General features: G+C 26.1%; 2 protein-coding genes across 2 annotated transcripts; one reads left to right on the plus strand and one right to left on the minus strand.

The window, feature by feature from the left end:
* Nucleotides 1–2,992: 2,992 nt before the first annotated feature.
* On the plus strand, nt 2,993–7,772 carry LOC135923626 (acyl-coenzyme A diphosphatase FITM2-like). The gene is made up of 4 exons (XM_065458472.1): nt 2,993–3,232; nt 3,277–3,487; nt 6,796–7,086; nt 7,328–7,772. The coding sequence occupies exons 1-4, from the start codon at nt 3,073–3,075 to the stop codon at nt 7,572–7,574; spliced, it is 909 nt and encodes a 302-aa protein (XP_065314544.1). The 5' UTR covers nt 2,993–3,072; the 3' UTR covers nt 7,575–7,772.
* A 3,052-nt stretch (nt 7,773–10,824) lies between these two features.
* On the minus strand, nt 10,825–12,929 carry LOC135924034 (polyglutamine-binding protein 1-like). Its single transcript, XM_065459082.1, has 8 exons — nt 12,790–12,929; nt 12,614–12,746; nt 12,459–12,572; nt 12,311–12,414; nt 12,191–12,255; nt 12,026–12,122; nt 11,721–11,775; nt 10,825–11,323 (listed from the first exon to the last, which is right to left on the minus strand). The coding sequence occupies exons 1-8, from the start codon at nt 12,854–12,856 to the stop codon at nt 11,134–11,136; spliced, it is 825 nt and encodes a 274-aa protein (XP_065315154.1). The 5' UTR covers nt 12,857–12,929; the 3' UTR covers nt 10,825–11,133.
* Between the last annotated feature and the right edge of the window lie 7,692 nt (nt 12,930–20,621).

Consider the following 20,621-nt stretch of genomic DNA (forward strand, 5'->3'; position numbering starts at 1 on the left):
ACCCCCACTCAAATTTACTGAAGCAGTTGCTTTGGACCCCCCTCCGTTGTAGGGGCCCCTGCCGGTATCAGGAACAGTATATTTCCAAAGTTGACAGCTAAGACTGTAGGCATAACCGCGATACGTAAGACGGACATGAGACTCACTAGTTATGACGGCAGCGATATCAAGATATTAGGTATTGCCAATGTGAACGTTAAGTATGAAGGAAACTCACATACACTGGAGGCCATTGTAGTGGATTGTGATAAGATCTCCCTGCTAGGACGTATGTGGCTCCACACCTTCAACAACATTTTAAAAACGTTCTTAGTGAGTAATGTAGAAAATGATCTTGAGAAGATAATCTCGACAACAAAAAAAAAACCTCGAATCAACTTACTCCTACAAACCCAAAATGGTCAGACAAGAGAAATTTCACTTGAAGCCCGATGCTGCGCCTAAGATCATACCTTCAAGGAGAATTCCGTGCGCCAAGATCGATGCAACGACTTAGAAATAGGATTGAAGCACGATAAAATAAACCTTGCTCGAAAGGAATCTAGATGTCCGATGCTATACAGAAGCGACCCGGTTTGGAAATTAGCTAGGCGTTGTCTTTACTTAACAAGCCATCGTTCGGTTTGAAAAGAAGACTAACCATGAACATGGGTGGCGCATTGCGTGGTGATCATGAATGTTAATGACGTTACCACTCAACTTATGCAAGGAAATCAGAAGCCGAATTTATTTGGAGGGTGGAATGTTGAATATGTTGATCGATGTTATTTTATTATTTATTTTGGCAATTGATTTATTTTTTTATATATCAATTTGTATTTAAATTTAATCGGTGAAAATTTTATATTAACATTTTTTTATACATCAATTTGTATTAGTTATTTTTTTTATTGTTAAAAAAAAGAGATATATAAAGAGAAATTGTTTTTGTTGAAGTGGATAAAAAAAATGTAATTTATCTTTGAAAATAAAAATGTAATTTATCATATAATAAAATTTAAATTATGATTAAAAATAAAATGATAATCAATAAAAAATGTGAAATAATTATCAAATATTAAATGTGGATATTAATACAATTCCAACACCATTTTAGACAATGTTTTATAGAATGGACTAATAAGAAAAAATTAATAGGCCTTACCATATTAAATTCTTGAAGAAGAGAATATAAACGACCAATCCAAATCATAAAACTATATGGTAGTTAGAGCTTCCTCTTAAATGACTTGATGGGAGCTAGATAAGTAATCGAGAAAATTATTGTGGGATATTAAATTTCTAAAAGATTATCTTCCATTTTTAATGATATATAAAAGACTACACAGTTGACCATTATTGCATATCTAAAATATGCAATCATATGCTCTCAGCAGCTGTTTTATTAATCTTAAATTACATAGCCACACAAATAATAGATGCGGGTTAACTTACAGTCATAGCCATGACTCTCACGATGGTAACCCATATCAGTATTTATTATGTTAGAATTGATAAAGCAAAATCACTAAAAATATTTAGAAGAAATTATGCAAATATATTGAAGCCTTGATAGGCAAGGATGACATATTAGAAATGAAACATTTTGTAACTATAAAATGTGAACCAGATTGATAACATAAAAGCAAATTTTATATATTATTGTGGCACCATCGCTAGTTTAATACATTATATTTTAAAATAGTAATAGTTTGTAATAATATCTAAAATATATTCGTATTAACAATTTAACTCAAAACTGTTTTTCAAAGAAGAAAAAAATAGCTTTCCTAAAAAACACGTAAAAAAGAGAAGAAAAGATATCTAATTTATTACATCCATTGTAGGATGAATAATAAGATGTTTAATTATAATATTATTTTAAATAAATAGATGACGTTAAATAGTTGAATTCAAATTGTTATTTATATTTAATATCAAAACAATTGATTAGTAAAATTTAAAAAAGATTACAATACGTCTGCAAAAGTGGCATTTTACCTAATATTTTATAAATAATTATATATAATAGAGGATTATAAACTATATATCTACTTACTTTTTTAAATAAATCTCTTATACCTATTTGGATTTGGACCTTGAAAATAATTTTAAAAAGAGACATGATAATTAAATTTAAAAATCAATAATATAGTTGATTAGTGATGTTAAACTCGGCTAATTACAATTAAATTTTTTAATCTTCAATTAATAAATGATTATATTTAATTAGGGTTATATAATAATTTAAATAATAAAAGTCAATTAAGATTCAACTGTTAATGCTAAATTAATATTTAGTAAGTGATATTGATATATTTTTAACAAAGAATTTGATCGTAAGCTGACATAGTGAAAATATAATTTAGATGTATTACTCTAATCTAATAATTAAAATAGTATTCATTTAATAAAAATTTAGATAGTCTTATTAATTTTTAAATAATAAAATTAAATCTATATATTACTCAATAGAATTATAAAAGAAATTGTTCAGGGAGCAATTAAAAAAATTTATTTTTAATTCAAGGGGATATTAAGGAGTCATTAAAAAAAAATTTCTCGCTTCTAGGGGATTTTCAAATTTTTTAGGGGGCTTGAGCCCATGCGCCACCCACCTAGCGACGTCACTGTTTCATTGTTTTTAATGCGACTGAACGATGATTTATTTGGAAACCATAATGGTGCTATCAGCTGTTTTGTATTCAAGGATCTAATGCAATTTAATAAAAGAATTGTCACATTAGATAATATTATATATCCTTGGGTTACCTGTGTTCACAGTTAGCGTGAAATCTCAGCGAATTATACAAAATAGATATAAATTTAATAATTTTAGATTCATTTTTGTATACCGCGAATTCTCACTAGCTATATTGTATGCAGGGTAGAACGAAAAAATTTATAGGCCACATCTTCTTTAACATTAATCCCATTTATTACTCACGTTCCGTTCTGATCCTGTAAAATAACATAATTTTATTGACATTCATCATGTCAATATATAATGTCTCTCATTATAACTGGGCTGTTGGTAATCTAAAATTTTACCAAAACTACTATCAAACATAATTACCCTCTTAAAAAAAGTTCATGAACAGAAACACAATCAAGAATGTTCCCCCAAAACATATTGTTACCACTGCTTCATACTCAGAATATTTCTATATAATTTCTGTATACATAGCAAAAACAATTTTATTCAGCAATATTGAAACAAGAGCAGCATTTTATTTGGCCTATATATTAGCTGGTTATTTTTTTTATTTTCTTTTTAAATAATATTTATAAATTTAGGATCTATTATATGTGATTTCTTTACACCCCCGACTACATTTTTAGCATCAAAATATAATCATTTAAATCAGTATGGGGTAAAGATTGGATGGGGATGGACTATTACTTTATTAATACCATTTATTTTTTCAGTATCTTATGTAATTTCAAATCAAAACATACTCATTGCTCTGAAAAATTGTTCAAGGCTATTATTTGCTACAGGAATATGGTTTAATTATATAAATATTTGAAGTTTGCTAAAAATCCTAAGGTGGCAAACATGCCACAAGATAAAGGGAGGGGATGCCAGATTTGTTTTTATTATCAACAAATGGGAAAATATAATAAATATGTTTTATCTTATAATTTTAATTGCACTGAAATATATATATACTTATATTTTTATGCTTTTCTATAACTTCCTTTCCCTATGTTAGTAATTTTTATATTTGGGATATGATTTATATAAAATAACATTTTGAATTTTAATCAATTTGCCATTTTAATTATCTTTGTAGCAGTATACATTTAGATATTAAGGTATATTATGTGTTATGAACTTTGACTAAAAAAATTTACTTCTTTTTTAGCTCAGCCTAGCCTATCCCAAATTTATTTTATGCACAAACTTGGCTCAAAAATTTTAAACTAAATATAAATTAATGGTATTTTTATGCAGTTAAATGAGTAAAAATCACTTATGATTGTCCTCATAGGTTATAATAGATTATTCTAATTATTATTTGCTAATAAAACTTAGCTGACACCCAACCTAAATTTTTTTAAAACTTTTTTAGTCATAAGTCTTAGCTTAGTTCCAAGTCTTACCCTAAATTATTTAAGTAAATTACAAATGACTGATTAATAGTTTTTTGATTAAATTTCATACAAATGCCTCTGTTTTTAAGCAATTATAAAATTGATCAACATAATAATCATGGAACTCCTTGGGATTTGGGTGAAATTTTATATATAAATCAAGGTATATGTAAATATAACAACATTTACATTTAGCATCTTGTTTCTTATATAATCAAGAGTATATTTTTATGCTTATTAATTGTCAATCCATTAAAGATTTACTAAAGATTGCCGAGTTATAAATGATGATTCTAATATAAGAAATTATATAAATTCTATTGTTAGAAATATTAAAATGTTTATTTAAAAAGAAATGTTTTGATTCATTTGATCCCATTCTTAAAGTTTAAAATTAGAATTTTTTATGTCCATATTTATCATTCGGTAATAAAAAAAATACGGAAAAATTAAAAAAAATTTAGATTTTTTTAACACATAATGTTAACAAATTATCCTGATGATTTATATCTCGATATTCATTTCATCTTGGCTTTTTTGTAATAAATTAATCTATGGATTTTACAAATTTTATGCAGCAAAACTTTTTCAGCCAGATTAATCAAACTAGATTAAAATTGAACATTTTATTTCATTAGAAGTTAAATAATATATATTTTTTGTTCTATTAGGATAAATAAAAATTAAATTGATATGAACATTAAATCTCTCAATATCGATAGTGTTTATGTTGTGCCCTTTGGCATGACCATCCTGAATAATTATAATCTATTAACTAATTTATTTTATTTTTATTTTCCAAACAAGAACACATGAAACAAAATATTTATTAATTTTACAAAATTTCATTTTCTTTTAAACATGAACAAAAAAAAAAATATATATATTTTACAAAATTTCTTTTTTCAAATATATATATAATTGACTCATGATGAGTTACCTTTTTCAAAGTCAAAAAAAAATCCGCGTAGGTTAGAAAAATTAATTCGCACAAAAAAATATAAAATAATTTTACAAAAATAACCAAACATGTATTAAAGTTACAATAATAAATAAATGAAAAAAATCTTATTACGACACCTCCACCCTTCCCCATTCCAACGTTCCTTATTAGAGGGGGTAAGGGTCTCTATTCTATATCCAAATTATTTGGTTAGCTCTCCCGTGCTTACTTCGACCTCCAAAAACTCCTCTTCCGTGACAGTTTGCTTCTCGGGTGCTTCCTATACCACCGGCTGCCCTGCGAGTGCGACGAGATGGCATTTCACACGTTCCCGGTCTCCTCGGCGGTATCGGCCGTGGTGGCGACATTGGCCGTGGCTGCGACATTCCCAATTCCCCATACATTTCCCTCCTTCGCGGCAAATTCCCTTGTGGACAGTCTTCCATCCTTCGCTGCAAATTCCCCTGTGGACAGTCTCTCCTCACATGTCCCTCTAACCCACATCGAAAACACTGCCCTCTGTTTGCCTCCCTATTGTTACTGCTTTAGTTACTTGTATTTTAGTTAGTATATAAAGTTTTACCCAAATCGATGTCTTGAAAATCATAATTGATTTGATATGAAATGGCCCAAATAGCTTAAAATATGATTTAAGAAATTTTTTAGAAAATGAAATATTTCCTCATAAGTAGTGTTTCAAAATTCTCCAATTCGAGCTGATTTTGAGGAAACCTTTATCTGTGATAGATTAGAGTAAGGCCTAGCCCTCGGGTTGGCAGTAACATCCTCTAAAACAGATGGCATGGCCAAAAAAATATTAATGTTATATTTCATTCATATCCTTCCCTTTTGTTTGATTGAATACCACAATTATAAAAGAAATTTTAAAAAAAATCAGAGTTGCATACTCATTTATAAGTCATATTAATAGAATATGAGAGATAAACACATAAAAATGCTTAAATGATTACAGAATATTTTAATTTATTGTATAACATTAAAAGAAAATAAATATTTTGAGATTTTTTCAGAAATGATTGGTTTGGGCTGATTCAATATTTAATTTATAAAAATATTACGCACTGAAGATTTTACATAGATGACATAAAGGGTTGGACTTTTATTAATTAAATTTCGAGTAGGCAATATTTTTCTGGCTAATACATTGAGCTGTTTATAATCACTATGCTTTTAAAAAATACAAGCCACGCTAGGCCTAGATTAAAATTTTTTTATTTTTAATCTCCATCCCGGACAGGACGCTATTCCGGATACGCCTTCCTATTCTGGGTTAGCGTCATTGGAGGTGTGAAAGAATAAATATATTTTTTTAAATTTACTATTCTTTTAAAATAAGCATCTTTTATTCATGTACATATTTTAAATAATATCTACACTTTTTAAATGAAAAAAAGAAATTTATGATAAAGATTTATAAGATAAATGGCCATCTACATTTACAAGCATATTTGGACGAAAAAGTTAGGACGTGGACGCACCCCTTCCAAGATACAATATATTAGAGGTAGGCCATTTCAAGAGACAACGTCCTTGGGACGACCTGTCTAAGGTATAGTGCCTACCTTAGCAATTTCAGCCAAAAATTATCACCCCCACCCCACCCCTACTCATGGCTGACCTTGGTGAGAACCTGAAAAAATCAACCATCGGTTTATTTTTTCGGTACGCGCCTTAAGATTGAGCCGATTTTGCTATAAATAATATAATAACATGACAGGATTCCAATTTTATATATTTTTTTGCTATTTGCCAAGGTATTTTTGGACCACCCTATTTCTTATCATAGAAAGAACCGTTGGGGTATGCATTTTGAAAGAGGAGAAGATTGCCTATAGTCTTTGCCATTCAAGGGGCGGAAAATGGATTGGTTTGGATTTATCTGGCCATATATTCCTACTGACTTACTGTCAACTGATCATAGGAGAGGAATGCAAAATTTACAAATACTGGGAGAATTTCAAAAATAATTGTAACGCAAAAGGCAATAGAACATTGAACACTAATAAGTCGCAGACAAATAGTTCCAGCTTGCCACAAAATATAACGTTATTTGATCAATTAATTAAATTATAATTTAATATTAAGTCAGAGAAGGCATTGGCTTTTTAAAAAAAAATTATTTAAGAATGCTTAGCTAAAAAAAATTTTTAAAATAAATTTAGAGGGGTTCAAAATTAAATAGTTGTGCTATGTACAGGCCCTTCCTTCTGACCGTTAAGGTTTAAGATGTTTTAATTTAATTGATTCTTCGTTATATTAGTTTATAAATATTTTTTTTATTAATAGGCAGCTTAGAAGATGCAACTCCTGGGATCGTATTATCAAATACAACTTCTTATTTATAGCCTTATTATCTCTGTTATGGGAAGTAATGATTTTGGGAACCATCCTTTACTTCCACACTACAATTCAAAAGTTTAGCGCAGCTCTTATAGCCGTTTCATCTTGGTTTTTGACCTATAAAATGTATTACACGACTAATAAGAATTTATCTCCTGGTATACCGGAGGATTTGATGAGACAATTTAGATAATTTTATATCTCGCAATTAATTATATGTAAATCAATTATTTTATTGCGGGTACCTTTTTAAAAACGAATTAATGGTCCAAGTCGTCTCAAATATACCATTATACAATCATTTAGAAAATTAATAATTTTACTAGTATACTAATCTTGTCAAATATAATTTTTTTTTTATATTTTGTGCTGTGTATTATTTATTTATCGTAAAATATATATGTACTTAATGGATTATATTTTTATTTTAATAATTGTTTAGATTTGTAATTTTAGTAAATATTAATATATTAATAAAAAGCTATATTATTTCTCAGTATTTTTTTTAAATTTTACCATTATATATAAACAGTATCATATTGTCAGTAAATTTTAAATATAACCCTAGCCTTTATAACTTATAATATAGTAGAAAATTTCCCTGGTATTAATTAATTTAAATGTCACAAGGAGGCATTATTTTTCAATATTCCTCAAGCTATTCTATTTCAATTACCTTTAATTTAGATAAATCAATTTTTCACATATTGTTTTTAAATTTCAATAAGCTTCTCAAACTGTCATAAAGATTATTGCATCTAATTATACAAGGGATATCTAGTTTACCTACGGATAATTGGGAAATTATCTAACTCAATTCCAACAAGTTAACCGAGCCTTCCAATTTCTCAGCACTACCTAAGACTTATTTGGGTGATTCCATTACAAATCAACCAATGTTTCGGATTAGCATTTCAAAAATGGATGAAATTTGGCATGTTAGTTATTTATGTTGTAAATATTAATTAAATCAAAATTTTAAAGCGCTGCTCAACCAGATTCAAAGTCGAAAATCGCGCAATGCGTTGGATCATTAAGTTTTTTTAAAAAATACTTAGAATAGAGTTACAAATTATATCATTTTATAGCCCTTAATACATTGGAAATTATAAAATTCCAAGTGTACTCTTATTTCCGGTAAAATTAAATAATTAACATTGCTGATAAGGGATATTTTTTTGGGTGTTGGGAATGTTTAATACCTTTATATTTAACTGCTTAATCAAAAAAAATCGATAGCGTTTTAATTTTTTTTAAATTTCATTTATATCCTTATTTTTTTATAAAAAAAAATATAGGCTCTATGCCCGACAAAGCAATTTTTTAATCCCTTTCCACATTTTTTTAAAAAAAATTATTTTAGTTTATATAATATAAATATTTATTGTTTTAGAATTAAAATAAAAAATCTATTGAGTTTAACCAATATAATGTTGTGTGGCGATATATAAACAAAAAGCCAATACAGATATGATTTTTATTAGGTAGTTAATAAAAATTTATATACGAACAAATTATTATAAAAAAAATAGCTCTTGTTTTTATCGTATTCTATTTTGCGCTTATTGATAGAAATTTGTGGCGATACTTTTCCTCATTTGTGAGGTAAAAGAAGGATAGTGATAGTCTATGGGAATATAGAAAAGAAATATATATCTACTCAGTAATTTCATCTTTTTTATTACATTGGCTAACCACCAAAATTCGTCATTACATGTGATCGGTCTTTTTATTTAGGGCCATAGTCTTGACCGGTTTTTTCTAAACATGTGTTTATAACATTTTTGGTGGCTAGTGACATCTAAAAGAGAATGATATTACTGAGGAGATATATATTTCCTTTTTTACATCCTTATGGACCATCATATCCTTCTTTTACCCCACAAGTGACATAAAATTATACGATATCAGATCCATAACAGCGACAGGAATCTACAAATTATGGCTAAAGGAATTCTCTTAAAAAGCAAAATTGAATACAATAAACATGAGGTATTTTTTATAAGTATATATATAAAATTTTAAATGTTTTTTTTAAATATAACATTCTAATAATCATTATGTACTGCTTGCTTACATATCTCCCCAGGATATCATATTTATTATACTCAATGGATTTTTTAAATTTTAATTCCAATAAAATACATATTTTTATTAAATATTAAATATAAAGGTAATAACCATTCTTAGCGAATATCAACACCCAGAAAAAATTCCTTCTCAACAATGTTAATTTTTCATTTATACCGGAAATAAAAAACTTAGAAATTTTTAATTTTTTTCATATTTTCCAATGTAAAATTTTAAGAGCTATAAAATGATATATAATTTGTAACTCTATTCTAAGTATTTTAAAAAAAAACAAGTTTTAATGAAATCACGCATTGCGATTTTGGACTATGAAGGTGTATATCTTTGAATCTGGTTAAGATGACGCTCTTAAATCTTGATTTCATTAAAATATCCAGCATAGATAACTATCAGGCCATGTTTCGTTTAATTTAGAGATGATCGTCCGAATATCTCGTTTTTTTAGTCAATTTGACATGTGTTGCAATAGAAAAAATATTTTTCATCGACAAGTGTTTATAAAATCCACATAAAGATTATTTTTGAGACGCCAGACTTTATAATTGTTCATATAAATTCAAATTGTCCTGATCTCCCTTACTTGGTAAATATACATATCCTGCAATAAAATATCTGATAAATAATTTGGAAGGTCGGTTCAAGAAATCAAAATAGTTGCCATATAAATTCGAATCATTTCGAGTCTTAATGGCGTTCTGAATTAGGCAGAATTCGAATTAAGGTTTCACACATTTACTGTTAAATTTTTCTACAAATATTTGACCTTATTCATCAAAACACCTGTTTGCCTATGTAGTTGTCTGATAAAAATTTCTCGGTCTATTTTGATATATGCAAAGTATAATCCTACTCTATACATTCATCAACTAAACTTTTTGCTGTATATAAGCGAAATTACAAGGGAAAGATATTTCTTGATACAATACAGTAACGTTCTATTTTATATTTAAATTGTTCCATTTCGAGTTTTTAGTTGAGTTTCTAAGAAATAATAGAAAAATTCTCTCCTGCAGTGTTGGGAAAAAAGTATGTGGAGTACTAAAATCCTCGCCTGAGATTATATAGAATAATAATTAAATTTTTACAAGTATAAATAGCAAAGCTACTTTTTAAAAATGGTAGTTTTAGGGGTTAGTATTTTTAAAAAAAACTTTTTTAAATAATAATATTTTCAAAACTAATGTTAACACTGAATGAAATCTAGCCTCTAATTTTTTTTTCACATTATTTTTGCAACATTTATTGATAAGAAATTGGCCTTTTAATATTTGACAAATTTACTAATTAGTTTTATATTTAATAATATTTGCCAAATCATAATTTATCATTCTACACATAAATATAAGATACGGTTTTTAAGACATATTAAAACTTGAATGTAAAATTTAAATATATAAAAATAAATCTGTTAGTTGATAATATAAAATGAAAATATAATTTTTGTTCTATAATAGTTAATTTCTGATATAAGATTTAAGTCCAAGTCCAAATAAAAAATAGAAATATTTTTATTTTGTCAAAAGAAAGTATTGAATTTATTAACAAAATAATTGTATAAAATTCGATCTTGTTAAATATATTTCAATATAATATTATTTTAAAAATCACATAAATTAAAGCAACACACTCTGTAACCTCTAAAAATTAATTGATTGTTTCCTTCATTTTTTCCGTTTATCCCTTTTGCCTTTCTTATTCTTATCTTTATTTGAAGATTTTTGACTTTGATTGGCTTTAAGAATTGCACCGGGACTTGGGTATGGTCTCATTTGGAACAAGGGGCCAGGGACAGTTTGGTCCACACCAGTTGCAGCTTCGTCCTTTGCATCTAAGCCAGATGTCCAAGTTCCCCTTTTACATTTAATTTTAAGTATTTATTAGTTAAAATTGGAGATCATATATGAAATTTTTATCATGATTTTATTCAAATATTTCTTTTTTTTAAATTTATAAAAAGCCTGTTTAAATAATTAATTTGATATTACAGAAATAGCTAATAAACTTGATTACTATAAAAATAATATTTAAATTTCTCTAATGAAAGACTTTATAAATTTATTGACCAAAATATTAAGACAAATGTAATTTATTAAAATTAAAATATGTAAAATAATACAAAATTAATAAATATTGCCAAAAAGAAAAATTAAATAACAATAAAAAATTTCCAAAATATTTTCTTTTATAAAAATAAAGATGATTAAAATTGCTATATGTATAGGTTTGCAAAATATTTTAAAAAATCTACCTGGGTATATCTGAATATGAAGCAGGATCCATTGGATCTAATTCAGATTTTGTTTCTTGAATAAATATATTTATATATTATGTGATGAGTATAAAATGAACATGGATGATTATTTAGTTTTTAGTAGAATATTTTATTTAAAAATTATTTTAAAAAAATTATGGCATTTTTAAACTAAATTTAAATATGATACCAAATATAGAATATTAATTTTACTTACTCTCTATATATTAAAAGATTTAAAACATAATATTATATTTCATTAATTCCAATTGTTTATATAATTTTAATAAATAAACACTAACTTTTAATAGATGAATTTGATTTAGAATTAAAGTAGGAAAGTGGTGTAGTTGTTTTTTCTTTATTATTCAGTTTGGTTTCTTTTTCTCGCTCTAATGTCTAAAAATTTATATTACAAAACAAATGAGCATAAAAATTGTAGAATATATGAATTAATTATATATTACCTCTTTTTCACGTTTTCTTTTAATTTCAATTGTTTGAATGTTAGTCTTACTCCTAGCTATAGCATCTATATAATAAAATATAGATTATAAATGCTATTTTGCTACATTAATTCATGTTACCTTTAAATAATTTAGTTACTGATATAGTTATTTTTGCTCTTGGGTGATTGGGAGATAACCAGGACACTCGATCATTAGTTATATTCCAATAATAAAATCTACCACTATATATACTTTAATTAGACTTATACTTTATCTATATACTAACGTTAAAGGATCATATATTTCTTTCCATTCCTTTGGTAAAGGATATATAGTAAGCATAGCCATTCTTCTTTTTTTGTTTTCATCATCTTCTTCTTTCCCATTACCCCAATGCTTTCTATTTTATACATTGCTAAATACAATTATTAAATATCATACTGGCAAAAGGAACAACATTTATGAAAAGGATTCCATCTATTCGGACAACCTAAAACAACCAAGCCATCAATATACAAATGATTTGTGCTGCTATCATCATCATAATTTTCCGCGATAACTTCTTCTTCTGATTCTAGATTACAAGATAAAATAAGTTGACATTTCTTTAAAATTACGTTTAACGTCTTTGTTCAAAATTCCTCTTTTCGCTAATCTAGCGAGAAGGGTAGGTGGTAAGGGCATTTTAAAATAAAATCAACGAATGCTTTACCATAACCAGTCCAAAATTACTAATAATGTTGAAATAGAATATAGAAATTCACTTTATTTGATAAAACAAACATACTCTTTCTTCATCAAAGAAAATGTACGCTCACTTCAATTCAATATCTCCCTGTATTAAAATCCATCGTATACAGGATATTACGATAGGTGGGGACATTAATAAATGGGGGTTTTCATATATTATACTGGGTATATTTACGTTCATTTATTATTTTCTTTCAAATTTAACTTATCAAAATAAACTTATTTAGTAGTTTTATCTATCATTTGTTAAACACTAATTAAAAGATACGAAAAAAAATATTGTTATCATATCTGGGTTTCTATACACTCTCAGAAAACTGATAACAATTTATCCCCTTCCAAAATGAGCAAAAATACTCCAAATCAAAACTATCCTCCTCCCTCTCATTCCCTCCAATTGTGTCCATTTTGCTTTGTATTCCCTTGCCCGTGGTAACAGTCCGCAACCTACTTTGTAATTGATATATATTATCATTGATTACATTCAGAGTTGGGTAGTACCACGAATACTTATATCTAAGATACATGATACAAGAATTTGTATCTTGTATTCAGTATCTTTTTGACATTTTAATAAAATACTAGTACATCTAAGATCTTCATCCTGCAGGTAATTTTTCTTTTTCATCTTCTCACAAAAGTTACAGATACAGATTCTTTTTAAAATACATGTTAAAAATTTAGTTATCACAGATTATAACCTTATTTTTTTCGTGGATTCTTATAATAATTTTCCTATTTTTTCACATTAAATATATTGACAACCAAAATTACTCGGAAAATTGACAACTCTCATTAAGATAGATTAAAAATAACGCCATCAAAACGAAATAAGTAAAGAATATATTTTTTATATAAATATAACTAGATTGAATATCATTATCAATTTTATGTAATATTTTTCAAGTTTTAAGATGATTATTACTTAGTGAAAGGGAAATTATGGAAATAAGTTACCCTGAATCAAATCCCAATCTTAAAAGGGAAATTATGGAAATAAGTTACCCTGAATCAAATCCCAATCTTAAAAATTTTTATAAAATAATTTGTCAAAAGACTATGTACAAGCTGAATATCAAATCTGTAAAAACAAAAAAATGATAAAGGGTTTAACAAACTAATCTACAAATTATGTTAATTTATTATTTGAGCCCATATATTTGTGGTTAAAGGGAATTTAGGTAAACTTAAAAATTTTGCAAAATTGTCTACTTTTATTAAAAGCTGTGCAAGATGGTATTTGCAAAATATTTTAGAAAATTTTTTCTTATAATAATGAAAATAAAGAGCCTTTTTTAGCATCATTATCACATTATATTTTATATAACTTATTAATTATCGGATAACAAAAAATACTTTCAAAATATATTATTAAAAGAAGTCCTAAATGTAGTACCAGTCAGGGGTTCGAACTCGAACCCGGAAAAGAAAACCCTGGTTTTCGGGAAAAAAATTTGAACCCGAACCGAACCTGAACCCTGTTTATTAAATTTTCAAAACCCCGAACAGAACCCGGGAAATTTTGAACCTGGGTTCAACCGGGTTCAGTGTATTGTTTAAATTAATATAAGATATTTGTATAATTGTAAATACAAATATTAATAATTTACTTGACATTTTATAATATTTTAAAATTTCCAATTAAGTGAAGTGTTAATAAATTTTAAACAACTTAATTCATATACGCCATTTATTTTTCCATGATCCGTGATATACAGCTCATATGCCCTCTGACGTTGATTAAACAGAGCTACGCTAGGTTTTCCTCATTTCCATCTATTGGAACATAAGTTAATTGGGGTGTAAAGTTAAAAAAAATATGAGGAGAACTTATTCTCAGAGCTTATTAATTAGAGGAAAATGAAAGTGGACAAGTCAAAGTAAAATTATTTTAAATATTGTTAATTTAAAGAAATACGTCTAAATAAAATTTTTTAAATCTATACATGACTATGCTTTGTATTTCTAATTATATTTTGCCTATAAATAAAATAAAAAAAATTTTTTTATACCAAATTTATGTCTAGTTTTTTAATTATGATTTAAATATAGAATATTTTTATTTATCAATTTAAAATTTCTTAAACCCGAGGAACCCGGAACCAAACCCGGGTACAAAAATATTTTCCTGAACCGAACCCACTTATTTTTTTTAACCTTAAACCGAACCCGGGCAAAAATTTTGCCAGGTTCGTATCCCTTGTATCAGTAGTATATAATCAAGCTCAAACTATAACACCAATCGATTTAACAGAAATGTTGATTATTTTCCATTTGGTGAAACAAATTTTGCTGAGTTCAATAATACAAATAACATTGAGCTGGAGGTTTAATTATATTAAAGACTTTGGAAATACACTAGAAATGCTTAATATTACCCTTTCAACTTTTTAAAAATATAGTTTAAGCATTACGCATACCATACATAAAAATTATATCTGTAACTACATAAAGTTTTAAAAATTGTATCGATAGCGAGATACATTTCAAAAAATTGTATATGTCTAAAGACGCATTTTAAAAGTATCTTTTAACAACTCTGCATAATTATAATAAACACATATTCGTAAATCAAAATAATATCTGAAATAATGACTTATACAACCTTAATCTAAAAACTTTTATCTTTTAGCTTTTTATTAGAATTTTACCAAGTTCGTCCTTTAATTTTACATTTTTTTTCAGAATTAAAATAGGGCTAATTAAACAAAATTAAATATATTGTTAAATATGCACAACTTTTTAAATACTCGGAAATCTATCTGCTCAAAAAATGAATATAAACCTTAGAGAATACACGAATTAAATAGTTTCTATTAAAATTTTTATCAATGCTTAATAGTTTCATTTGGCAGAAATAAAATTTATAGTACCTTTTAGTTTCCATTTTTTTTAAAGTGAGTTTTTATTTTGCCTAATCAAAAATATTTTCTTTTAAATTTATGCCCTACATGAATATAAACATAAACATTTTTATTAAGGAAACGTTAATATTTTATTCAGTCTAAGCAAGATTTTATTATATACCATCTTGGACAACAGGTTGGCAATATTTCAAACTTTAATTTCCAAGTTTTTAATGCAATTGCTACCTGGCTTAAAACTACAGTGTTCTTCAATATAAGTAATAATATTTCTTTGGTTTAAATATAATATAATGAATTTTAAAATATAATAAATATAATATTTTTTGATCTCCCATTTTGTTCTTGCATAAGGCGAAAATAAGAAATTCATACGTAATATCTGATAATGAGCACCTAGCCCTTTACGTTATATACATAATAGAGTTTATATATACAAGAGCAACACTTGGTTCACCAAGAAGACACCCATCATACTGGGATAAAAGAAGGACCATTCATGTTTATTGGGTGGGCCGCAGTGACCTGTACACATAACAAGACGAGCTCGCTATTTAAAACGGGAAGTAAAAATGGAGAAGAACCAGTATCAGTATTAAATAAAGTGTTAAATAGGGGACTTGGTTATGTTTATTTCATTTCTTTATGTTGCAGAGGAACCAATTTTAATAATAATTATCTTACGTTCTTATCACGTCGTTAATAAAAATCAAGGGATTTATAAATAGAATAATAAAATAATATTTAACAAAATAAAACCCTAAAATTTTGTAAAAAAGGAAATTTAAATAAAATATTAGTGAATATATTTAAATGGAGGCTAATAAAAAATAATATAGGGCCAATCCATTTTTCTGAATAGGATGCTAATCAGGGTTGTCAGAAATAAAATGCGGAAAATTTACTATAATTCAAAAATATTTCGTAAAAATCAAATTCATAAAATGTATTTACTAATTTTTTAAAAAATGAATCCTCCATTTTGTTGATCTTCAAAAATTCTTGCTCAAAATTTTGGATGAAATAATCTTTATGAAATTGTTTGTTAAACTCTATATTTTTTTTCAGTGCAACTAATTACTACATTGCTGTAATTTTTTCCTCAGTGCAATAATTTAAAATTTTTTTTTTTTATATATCACTATTATTAGCTATAAAAATTAAAAATAAAGGTAATATATTTTAAAAAATCCGGGCCAGGCCGTTCGAATGGTATATGGTATATTAGTTATTCGTAGTTAGAGGGTGATTGAAAATTATTTATAATAATATGCGATGAGCGATTTATTTTTTATTTTTTTTTATATAAAAATATCTTCTATTACGCTGTTAAATGTTTGCGGTTATGGAATTAGATCAGAAGTGTAACCAAAGTGTAAATTTTATATAATATATTAATTTTTGAAATGAATTTTTATAAATTCAAAGATTGATTAACTTTAAAGAAATAAAAAATTTATCAATGCTTTTTTTGTTGTCTTTTCTTTTAATCTTAGTTTCAGACATTTCGATACATTCTTTTACAAATATTAGCTTTTGTCGTTAGACGACACAGGTAAAAAGGAAAAATAAAACTAAAAATAAATATTTATAACAATTAATATTTTCATATATATAATTAAATTAATTTAAATCCCACTTATCAATTTATATCTCTCGAAAACGTTAAGATTAAATCATATTTGATATACATATATTTACCGATTGCAAAAAAAAACCATATTATAAAAAAATAAAAATGATTTTATATAATAAAATATTGTCCTTTGGTACATATAATATAATGTAACATATAATCGGGTTCACTGTGATTTTTTTTTTGAGTTTATGGGCTAATATGTTTTCTATTATAACTTAAATAACGTATAGTATTAACTATTATGATAAAAATTCCCTCAGTATTTATATCTCAATTTTTTAAAGGGCATAATATGTTATTATATCTTCCAATTTCACAATCACTACATATATATTTTTTTTGACTAATGAAGTTTATAAAATTGTAGACATCCGGTTTTGCAATAAATCAATTATTTTTACTTCTTTTTTGAATAAAATGGCGTGATATCTGGTTCTATTTGATATATTTCAATAAAGACATTTATAGGTGTTCTACAAAATAAAAATTATTTATAAAAACTTTTCTTGTTATAATTTAGAAAAAAATCGAATTTAATAAAAAAAATAATCAGGACTGTTAATCCTCCTTTTTAAAAAAAGGGTTCAGGTTCAATTTCCGGTTCGGTAAAATATTTCTAAAACACGCCCTCCAGAAAAATGAAGACATAAAGTTTAGTAAAAATAACAAAGATATTCTTTTTTTTTAAATTTTACATTCACCAAAAATATATTAGAATCATTGCAACAATACAAGATAAAAAAAATAATATTGATTTGTTTCTTTTTTAAAATTTTATAAGCGAATTACCATGATATTTTCTAAAATCTATGTTAAAATTAACTATCTATTTTTTTTAAAAACTTACAGTCCATTGCAACTCGCATTTAATAAAACTATTTTACTTTGTTATTTTTATTCTTTTTTTTCAAACTATTAGAGTTGTTAAAAAACAAGATTGGGGTCTATAACCAAAATAACATTATGTATGCCTAAAGATTTTGCACATAGCTGGCAGAAATGCTTGGACATCTATTTGCCAAATTTTGATGCTTACATAATATTATTTTTAGCTAAAATCATCGGGCCATTTTGAAAAATCGACCCAAGGGCTTTTTAACAACGCTACAAACAATGCTGGTAAAATTTTAAATTCTTTACATAAAATTCGGATTAATTTAACCCTCTTTTATGAATTGCATATATTATTATTTTTTTTCCTGGTGTATTTAAATAATATTCTAAGTAAATATTTTTGAAAATAACAAAAACGTCACACCATTTGCTAAGCAATAACCAAATTTAACAAAATATAATAAGACTCGCTTATTTTCTAAGATATATTAACGGAATCACGTGTTCGAGTCCTATCTACTATATATCATCCCCCAAGTACGGAACCATTAACTTCAAAAAAACATGACCCTTACTGGACTCGGACCCAGGTCTATCAGATTCGTGATTAACACACTCGCCAACTAGGCCACAGACGACATACCAAAACATCAATTTTTTCATATATAATAATTATAAAAACAGTGCACGCTTGGCCTGTATTATCATTAACCTAACAAATCCCCTTGACTTTAAAACTTATCAAATTAAATTTGACTATGCAAATTTTTACTTCAATATCTTCCTTCTTATATGTGAAATTGATCTGTAGAAGGTCGGTATAAAATAGTGTGATGCTGAGAAAGAGAAAAATTGGTATCTTTTAATTCAAGTAATAGCAGGTTCAAGTATCGACAGGCACTTTTTTTTCAATGATAAGGCTTATTTTAAATATATTTCTTTAGATATATAATTTCTCGCACTTTTGTTGGAGCTGGTTTCTCAACAGGTGCCTGGAAATCTCAAAATGATTATTGGTTCCCTAAAATTTAGGAAAAGGATTCTTTGTTCTGGTTCCTAGACTTTTTGGGGTTCCGATGAGGGTTGCAGAATCTAGTTCCGGCTTTAAAACTCTCTTTATAATAATTAATATTATTCAACTCCGGTTTATTTGGGGGAAAATTTTTTTATATTTTGTTTATTTTAAAAAACTGAGGGAAAGGAGGTGAGGGAGGCGGGAGAAAATATTTATGTTTTAATTAGGTCATTTTCAATTCATCTGCCTTTTCTGTTTTTTTTTTGTTCGGTGACTAAGTTTATCTTTTTCAAAAAATCAGAAATTATATTTTACCTTGTTTTTTTATTTACAAAAAAACATATTATATATATAATAACACAATTTAATTTATAAATATAATTTTTGAATAGAAATGATTACTAATGGTTTTTTTAAATTTGTACTATTATTATGTTTAAATACCTTTCTAAAAATTGAGATTAGCGGGACTGAATCTAGTCTACGATCTAACAAATCAAACTATTTACGAAAATATAGATAACGTCAATTGACTTTAGGATTTATTAATATTATATTTTATTTATAATATATAATATTTTTTTCCCCTTATATTGCACTCTACTTTTTAAACTTTTTCTTAAAATTAAAAATACTAATTTATAATTTCTAAACTAATTGATTCTTATAAAATTAACAATATGTCCTTTTTTTATATCAAAATTTTTTACAAGGACCCTATTGTTATTAGTTATTGTCTTTAATTGTTTTACAAAAGTTATTGATAAAAAAGCCAATATAATTGTATTATTTATATTTGTATTATATTAATTAATATATATTACATACATTTATTGTATATATCGATAGAACAAATAAACTCAATATACCCATTTTCTTTTCTTGAGTGTTTTTATATTTAAAACAAATTAGCTTGAATGAACTTCATATTTATTAATATTTAAGATTGGGAAAAAGATTATAATTAAAAAATTGTCAAAAATAAAATTGAATTTTACGTTTTAAAAACACAATGATACATTTAATTTTTATTTCAATTCAAAGAATTGTAATTATAATAGGAAAATCAATTAATTTGTAAGATAGTTTAAACTTGATTTTTAATATGGATTATTTCAATTACATTACACTTGAGTTTTGATTAGTAAGATAGTTTAAACTTGATTATCAATTATTTAAAAGGGATTATTTCAAAATACAACACCAGAGAGATTTTTTTTGCTCAAAATTTTGGGGAAAAGGTCGTTTGAAGGTCTAAAAAAATTTATAATTTTATCATGTAAGATTTTTTATGCCCTAACAATCACAAATAATTTACTTATAAAAGATTATTTACAAAAATTATTT

This window comes from Gordionus sp. m RMFG-2023, chromosome 2 (assembly GCF_954871325.1).
Source record: "Gordionus sp. m RMFG-2023 chromosome 2, tfGorSpeb1-WG-v2, whole genome shotgun sequence".
In the NCBI taxonomy this organism is placed as follows: Eukaryota; Metazoa; Nematomorpha; class Gordioida; order Chordodea; family Parachordodidae; genus Gordionus; species Gordionus sp. m RMFG-2023.